Source organism: Taudactylus pleione, unplaced genomic scaffold (assembly GCF_031769625.1).
Source record: "Taudactylus pleione unplaced genomic scaffold, aTauple2 ptg000525l, whole genome shotgun sequence".
Taxonomy (NCBI): domain Eukaryota; kingdom Metazoa; phylum Chordata; class Amphibia; order Anura; family Myobatrachidae; genus Taudactylus; species Taudactylus pleione.
Window position 1 is genome coordinate 127,142 of NW_028284927.1, and position 8,399 is coordinate 135,540.

General features: G+C 50.8%; 1 protein-coding gene across 2 annotated transcripts; it reads right to left on the minus strand.

Annotated features, from left to right (window-relative positions):
• Positions 1-2,594: 2,594 nt before the first annotated feature.
• LOC148501210 (N-acetyltransferase 8B-like) lies at positions 2,595-7,487 on the minus strand. 2 transcript variants are annotated; one of them, XM_088450802.1, is made up of 2 exons: positions 7,402-7,487; positions 2,595-3,459 (listed from the first exon to the last, which is right to left on the minus strand). In XM_088450802.1, exon 2 carries the CDS (start codon positions 3,449-3,451, stop codon positions 2,777-2,779), a length of 675 nt encoding a protein of 224 aa, XP_088306928.1. In that variant the 5' UTR covers positions 3,452-3,459; positions 7,402-7,487; the 3' UTR covers positions 2,595-2,776. The 2 variants fall into 2 exon arrangements, with proteins under 2 accessions (XP_088306928.1, XP_088306927.1); XM_088450801.1 differs by lacking the exon at positions 7,402-7,487 and adding an exon at positions 6,523-6,571.
• Between the last annotated feature and the right edge of the window lie 912 nt (positions 7,488-8,399).

The following is an 8,399-nucleotide window of genomic DNA, read 5'->3' on the forward strand; positions in this document are numbered from 1 at the left end:
CCTCTCTCCTCACAGCCTAATCCTAAACTCCTCCCCCCTGCAGCCTGACCCTCCCTCCTCACAACCTAATCCTAACCTCCTACCCCCTGCAGCCTAACCCTCCCTCCTCACAACCTAATCCTAACCTCCTACCCCCTGCAGCTTAACCCTCCCTCCTCACAACCTAATCCTAACCTCCTCCCCCCTGCAGCCTAACCCTCCCTCCTCACAGCCTAATCCTAACCTCTTCCCCCTGCAGCCTAACCCTCCCTCCTCACAACCTTATCCTAACCTCTTCCCCCCCTGCAGCCTAACCCTCCCTCCTCACAACCTAATCCTAACTTCCTCCCCCCTGCAGCCTAACCCTCCCTCCTCACAGCCTAATCCTATCCTCTTCCCCCTGCAGCCTAACCCTCCCTCTTCACAACCTTATCCTAACCTCCTCCCCCCTGCAGCCTAACCCTCCCTCCTCACAACCTAATCCTAACCTCCTCCCCCCTGCAGCCTAACCCTCCCTCCTCACAGCCTAATCCTAACCTCTTCCCCCTGCAGCCTAACCCTCCCTCCTCACAGCCTAATCCTAACCTCTTCCCCCTGCAGCCTAACCCTCCCTCCTCACAACCTTATCCTAACCTCTTCCCCCCCTGCAGCCTAACCCTCCCTTCTCACAACCTTATCCTAACCTCTTCCCCCCCCCTGCAGCCTAACCCTCCCTCCTCACAACCTAATCCTAACTTCCTCCCCCCTGCAGCCTAACCCTCCCTCCTCACAGCCTAATCCTATCCTCTTCCCCCTGCAGCCTAACCCTCCCTCTTCACAACCTTATCCTAACCTCCTCCCCCCTGCAGCCTAACCCTCCCTCCTCACAACCTAATCCTAACCTCCTCCCCCCTGTAGCCTAACCCTCCCTCCTCACAACCTAATCCTAACCTCTTCCCCCTGCAGCCTAACCCTCCCTCCTCACAGCCTAATCCTAACCTCTTCCCCCTGCAGCCTAACCCTCCCTTCTCACAACCTTATCCTAACCTCTTCCCCCCTGCAGCCTAACCCTCCCTCCTCAAAGCCTAATCCTAACCTCCTCCCCCCTGCAGCCTAACCCTCCCTCCTCACAACCTAATCCTAACCTCTTCCCCCACTGCAGCTTAACCCTCCCTCCTCACAACTTAATCCTAACCTCCTACCCCCTGCAGCCTAACCCTCCCTCCTCACAACCTAATCCTAACCTCCTACCCCCTGCAGCCTAACCCTCCCTCCTCACAACCTAATCCTAACCTCCTACCCCCTGCAGCCTAACCCTCCCTCCTCACAACCTAATCCTAACCTCCTACCCCCTGCAGCCTAACCCTCCCTCCTCACAACCTAATCCTAACCTCTCCCCCCCCCCCTGCAGCATAACCCTCCCTCCTCACAACCTAATCCTAACCTCCTACCCCCTGCAGCCTAACCCTCCCTCTTTACAACCTTATCCTAACCTCCTCCCCCCTGCAGCCTAACCCTCCCTCCTCACAACCTAATCCTAACCTCCTCCCCCCTGCAGCCTAACCCTCCCTCCTCACAGCCTAATCCTAACCTCTTCCCCCTGCAGCCTAACCCTCCCTCCTCACAACCTTATCCTAACCTCTTCCCCCCTGCAGCCCAACCCTCCCTTCTCACAACCTTATCCTAACCTCTTCCCCCCTGCAGCCTAACCCTCCCTCCTCAAAGCCTAATCCTAACCTCCTCCCCCCTGCAGCCTAACCCTCCCTCCTCACAACCTAATCCTAACCTCTTCCCCCACTGCAGCTTAACCCTCCCTCCTCACAACCTTATCCTAACCTCCTACCCCCTGCAGCCTAACCCTCCCTCCTCACAACCTAATCCTAACCTCCTACCCCCTGCAGCCTAACCCTCCCTCCTCACAACCTAATCCTAACCTCCTACCCCCTGCAGCCTAACCCTCCCTCCTCACAACCTAATCCTAACCTCCTACCCCCTGCAGCCTAACCCTCCCTCCTCACAACCTAATCCTAACCTCTCCCCCCCCCCCCTGCAGCATAACCCTCCCTCCTCACAACCTAATCCTAACCTCCTACCCCCTGCAGCCTAACCCTCCCTCTTCACAACCTTATCCTAACCTCCTCCCCCCTGCAGCCTAACCCTCCCTCCTCACAACCTAATCCTAACCTCCTCCCCCCTGCAGCCTAACCCTCCCTCCTCACAGCCTAATCCTAACCTCTTCCCCCTGCAGCCTAACCCTCCCTCCTCACAACCTTATCCTAACCTCTTCCCCCCTGCAGCCCAACCCTCCCTTCTCACAACCTTATCCTAACCTCTTCCCCCCTGCAGCCTAACCCTCCCTCCTCAAAGCCTAATCCTAACCTCCTCCCCCCTGCAGCCTAACCCTCCCTCCTCACAACCTAATCCTAAAATCTTCCCCCCTGCAGCCTAACCCTCCCTCCTCACAACCTAATCCTAACCTCCTCCCCCCTGCAGCCTAACCCTCGCCCAAGTGCTTAACCCTAACCACCCCCCAGCCCTCCCCCTAACACCACTACTTACCATCAGGATTCTGGCACCGGTATTCTAAATGCCGGAATGCCATGTGCCGGGATTATGACGGCATCCCCACTGATGATGACGGCAGCTAATGGATGGATGTGTGTAACTATATGGGTGATTTTCCGTATTTAGCATTGTGTACACCGTGTGAGGGCAATTACGGACAATTTGCCTGCAACTCTGAACGACCCCCATAAATTTACCCTTTGACTGTACAGAAGACAGCTCACAGATGGGGCCATAGATTCTCATTAGGGCATTATTCTCCCAGTGTTGGAATGTTGTACTTATAGAAAAGGAACTTAAAGTCTACAAGTTTTGCCAACGGATGTTTCAGAAAAGTTGAATGTTGCCACTTGAAGCCCATACTCAGGTACAATCCATGAGCCGCCCGATGACCCAATGTTGTCTCCAAGATTACCGCACTGCAACCGCGATCACGGGCAAAGTCAATGACTGTCCTGCAGAGGGCTTTGGCGATTCCTCTGCCTCTGTGACTTTTGGTCACCGACATCCTCCTTAGTTCAGTATGGTTGTCTCCCCCAGGGTGTGATGACGGCAGAGCCACCACCATTCCCACTACTTCTCCAGCTGACTCGGCCACCCAGAAGCAGTAGCCATCTCTCTGCAGGTAGAACTTCTGGATATCCAACATGTCGTCGGTGAGAGCGTGTCTGACATAGGAATCGTAGAGGTCTCTTGTGCCCAACCAGAGGATTAGGAAGGCTGAGAACACAAGTACAAAGGAGAAGGCGATGGACCCAATGGTGAGAAGAGGAAAGAGGAAGGCAACTAATAGCAGTGACCAAATACGTGGCAGGGAAAGGGCATGCTCAAAGGCTACTTGAGTGTGTTCTAGGGTGCCCTGGGCAAACAAGTCCCTCACCGTCTCATAGTCGGAGTCCTTGTACAGCCGGATGTTGTAATCAGACATGTTGTATCCTGTAGATTAGAGATGAGTTACAGTTATATATCTGAGGTTGTATCACCTGAGCTTATAATGTCCATATCTCTACCTGAAGCTGCCAAGATATTCCAAAGACATTCAATACACACATGTACCAGGGCCGCATTGCTGCATGGGTGGTCCTGCTCTGCACGTGTGAATGAGTGTCCATGTCACATCTATACAAAGTGTATACACGGTACATACGCTGTATTTGGAATCTGTTTTATCACCCATGTTAATAAGTTCATGTCACTTTGTTCTGATTTATACAGTATATAAAAGTGATTTCACAGCTTGTTCAGTGATCTTTGTAGCAATTTATCCTGATCAGAAGACCGCCGCTGTCTGCGCTGACAAATGCCGCCTCTCAATTCGCTGATAAGGTGGCAGAGTGACATTCTTTAGTGTTGGGCCCCCTCATACTGTAGATTGGGGTGGTTTAATAGTGACTTCGAGGGTGAACAAATTGATGATAGTTTAAATAAAATTATGTAGAGACTGTTTCATTGAGCGGAAATAGGTACAAAATGTAACTTAAAGAACAGCTATTTACATCCCTGTGAGGCCTATTTATCAAATAATATGTGCAGGATTATCCTCTGAAAACACCTCTTGTCAGGGGTTCCCTGCAAATATTAAGGATCCCCTGGATGTACCTTGGAGGGACGATGCTAGATATCACCAATAACTGCTGCCGTCCTTCCATTGCCCGCAGCAGAAACAGCCTCCATGGCTTTCTATAGGGGCCTGCAAGGCTGTCAGATTTACCACACCATCTTACATGGCCCCTGTTCTAGCGACGCAGTGATAATACATTACACCGAATAAGGATCCTTGTTATTAGAGGCACACCGCATTTCTTAATAAATATGCCCCTGGGAGAGATAAGTAGTGCTCTGGATGTGCTTTAGTAGTGGGGCTGTTCAGCTGGCGACCTGCGGGCGTGGGACCTGTCTGCAATCCCCACTTCTTGTCCTGTGAGCAGGTAACGGAGACATACTATGGCTGTGACTATGGCTGATGCCAACACTTTACTTCTGGGTCTCAGCTACGCCCCACATACAAATTCCTGGATAAGTGTAATGGTGGCGCTCTGCTGCCACAGGAACCCGGGGGGGGAATGGTGGGCTGGAGCTGTGTATAATGGTAACAGCGGGCTCTGGGGCTATGAAGCGCACTTTATTCCATTTCCAGCTCAGAATTTTGGAGGCAGTCTGCCCGAGAGAAGGCTATCGGGGGAGGTTACCTGCCGGGCATTGCCAGGTGCAGAAGCTACACAATACTTAGCTTTGCAGAAGAGATGGAAAGACAAGCTATGTCACCGTTTTGCTTCCTTCTTTTGAAGGTACTATGTGGCCCTGAGAATAACTAAAGTTACAGCAAATCAAATGTCCATTTAGCAATGTTTGCTTACACTATTCCTGTTACACAATTGCACATGCTATAAAGTTCTTAATATCAGATTGTCAGTGTTGAACATTTATTTAAAGGGCCTAGTTATGCCTTATTCCAGCAATCAATTGTCTTCTCATACGTTATTACATATACTTATTACTCACTCGTAGCATCTCATAATATACACCATATTTGCCTACTTTTGAAAAAGAATTTCAGGGAGAGTGTGAAAGCACCAGCTATGAGCGCGGTGGTAAAGTGGGCGTGTACTGCTACATCTGAGAGGCGTGTCATACATCTGAGGGGCGTGTACTGCTACATCTGAGAGGCGTGTCATACATCTGAGGGGCGTGTACTGCTACATCTGAGAGGTGTGTCATACATCTGAGGGGCATGTACTGCTACATCTGAGAGGCGTGTCATACATCTGAGGGGCATGTACTGCTACATCTGAGAGGCGTGTTATACAGCTGAGGGGCGTGTACTGCTCCATTTGAGGGGCGTGTCATACATCTGAGAGGTGTGTCATACATCTGAGGGGCGTGTACTGCTACATCTGAGAGGCATGTCATACATCTGAGGGGCGTGTACTGCTACATCTGAGAGGCGTGTTATACAGCTGAGGGGCGTGTACTGCTCCATTTTAGGGGCGTGTCATAAAATTGACTTACATCCAATTGTAAACCAGCCCCAAAGCAGTTAGTAAGATCTATGTGTTGATGAAAACACACTGATACATGACAGAAAATACATGTAGCCATAGGAATCATTGTGCATTATACCCAATGCAGGGAAATGATACTAATGATCCCATATATTTTTTTTAATATAACTGCTTCATAATGGGGCTAAGGTGCAATCAGGGAGATTGCTGAACTCGTCAGGGAGACAGGGAGATTGCTACTATTTCAGGGAGTCTCCATGACAATGAGGGAGAGTTGGCCAGTGTGCTGTACATAAACACAAGAATACAAATCAGTGTGTATTAGCCCCTAAGTGCTGAACATCTCAAGCTATGCTGTAACTGAATACATCCCTGCAAATAAGCTTTAAGGTAACTTCATGTTGATGAGACATTACGTGCTCAGTGTGTGCTTAGTGCGGGGTCAGTGTGTGCTCAGTGCGGGGTCAGTGTGTGCTCAGTGCGGGGTCAGTGTGTTCTCAGTGCGGGGTCAGTGTGTGCTCAGGGCCTGATTCAGAGGCGCTCGCTTTTTTTAAAACCCGGCCTCCTGGCCGCTTGCTAAGCTGTGGGTGACCTCCCACAGCTTTAGCGGGCAGCCAGATGATGGTCGCGACCATCGGGCTTGCAACGAGACGCTTGTGGTAGGGTCTCGTTCCCGCAAGCCCCAGAGAGGTTCCTGCTCTAATAGAGCAGGAAGCTCACTACTGACATCACGAGTGCGGGGTCAGTGTGGGGTCAGTGTGTGCTTAGTGCGGGGTCAGTGTGTGCTCAGTGCGGGGTCAGTGCGTGGTCAGTGTGTGCTTAGTGTGGGGTCAGTGTGTGCTCAGTGTGGGGTCAGTGTGTGCTCAGTGCGGGGTCAGTGTGTGCTCAGTGCGGGGTCAGTGAGTGCTCAGTGCGGGGTCAGTGTGTGATTAGTGCGGGGTCAGTGTGTGCTCAGTGCGGGGTCAGTGTGTGCTCAGTGTGGGGTCAGTGCACTCACCCATCACTGTTCCTCTTGCTGACTCTTCATCTTCTCTCCACTCTGACAGGTGGCTGCAGCTTTGCGACGTCATCTAGCAGCTGCTGGGAGCACAGCATATCCGGAGGGCCCCTTATCGGTAAGGGCACTTTAGTCCTGCATCCCTATGATGACGGACCTTCCCGGCAACATGGCAGACATGAAATAGGACACTGCGATGCTGCCGGGAGCTGGCCAGGAAGGGGACAGAGTGGTGCAAGTTGGGACAATGGTTTCTGCAGTGTGGAAGCCCCTAATGTATGGGGGCCCTTGGATGACTGCCCCGTGTGCACTGCCTATAATCCGGCCCTGGTGCTCAGTATGTGCTCATTGCATGCTCAGTGTATTCAAAGCCCCACTGGTGACACAGGGTACTAGTTACTAAGCCTTTGCTGGAGATAAAGTATCAACCAACCAGCTCAAATTGTAATTTTTCAAACACAACCTGCGACATTGCAGTTAGGAGCTGATTGCTTGGTACTTTATCTCCGTTCACTTTATCTCCATCCAAGGCTTTGTAAACAGACCTTTATGTGCTAAGGCTTAGAGAGAGAGAAAGTGGATGTAGATAAAGCACCAACCAATCAGCTCCTAACTGTCATTTTTCAAACATAGCCTCTAAAGTGACAGGAGCTGATTGGCTGGTACTTTATCTCCATTCACTTTATCTCCATCCTAGGCTTAGTACATAGACCCCACAGTCACATACAATAGGCTGTAATCCCTCACTGATAAACTATGCAATGTGCACATATCCCCTACACTGCATATAGTGATAATATACTTCATTTGTAACATTGTCTGTCTTTCTATACTGTACTGTGCATCCTAGTATAGCTTATAGTTCACATACTACTGTACCTGGATTGTGTGAGAAATCCCCACGTGTGCAGCTTTTACTGACTCCTGTATCCTGTACACGTTTAATATGTCATGTACGTTCCTGCTCTCACTCTGTGGTGTCATGTGACTGCAGAGCTGGGAGAAATGTTACAGTGTAACCTGGGTGTCATGTGACTGCAGAGCTGGGATGAGAGTTACAGTGTAACCAGGATGTCATGTGACTGAAGATCTGGGATGAGAGTTACAGTGTAACCTGGGTGTCATGTGACTGCAGAGCTCGGATGAGAGTTACAGGTTAACCCGGGTGTCATGTGACTGCAGAGCTCGGATGAGAGTTACAGGTTAACCCGGGTGTCATGTGACTGCAGTGCTGGGATGAGAATTACAGTGTAACCTGGGTGTCATGTGACTGCAGAGCTGGGATGAGAGTTGCAGTGTAACCTGGATGTCATGTGACTGCAGTGCTGGGAGCAGTGATACAGTATAACCTGGGTGTCATGTGACTGCAGTGCTGGGAGAAGTGATACAGTATAACCTGGGTGTCATGTGACTGCAGTGCTGGGAGAAGTGATACAGTATAACCTGGGTGTCATGTGACTACAGAGCTGGGATGAGAGTTACAGTGTAACCTGGGGTGTCATGTGACTGAAGAGCTGGGATGAGAGTTACAGTGTAACCTGGGGTGTCATGTGACTGAAGAGCTGGGATGAGAGTTACAGTGTAACCTGGGTGTCATGTGACTGCAGAGCTCGGATGAGAGTTACAGGTTAACCCGGGTGTCATGTGACTGCAGAGCTCGGATGAGAATTACAGTGTAACCTGGGTGTCATGTGACTGCAGAGCTGGGATGAGAGTTACAGTGTAACCTGTGGTGTCATGTGACTGCAGAGCTGGGAGAAATGTTACAGTGTAACCAGGATGTCATGTGACTGCAGAGCTGGGATGAGAGTTACAGTGTAACCTGGGTGTCATGTGACTGCAGAGCTGGGATGAGAGTTACAGTGTAACCTGGGGTG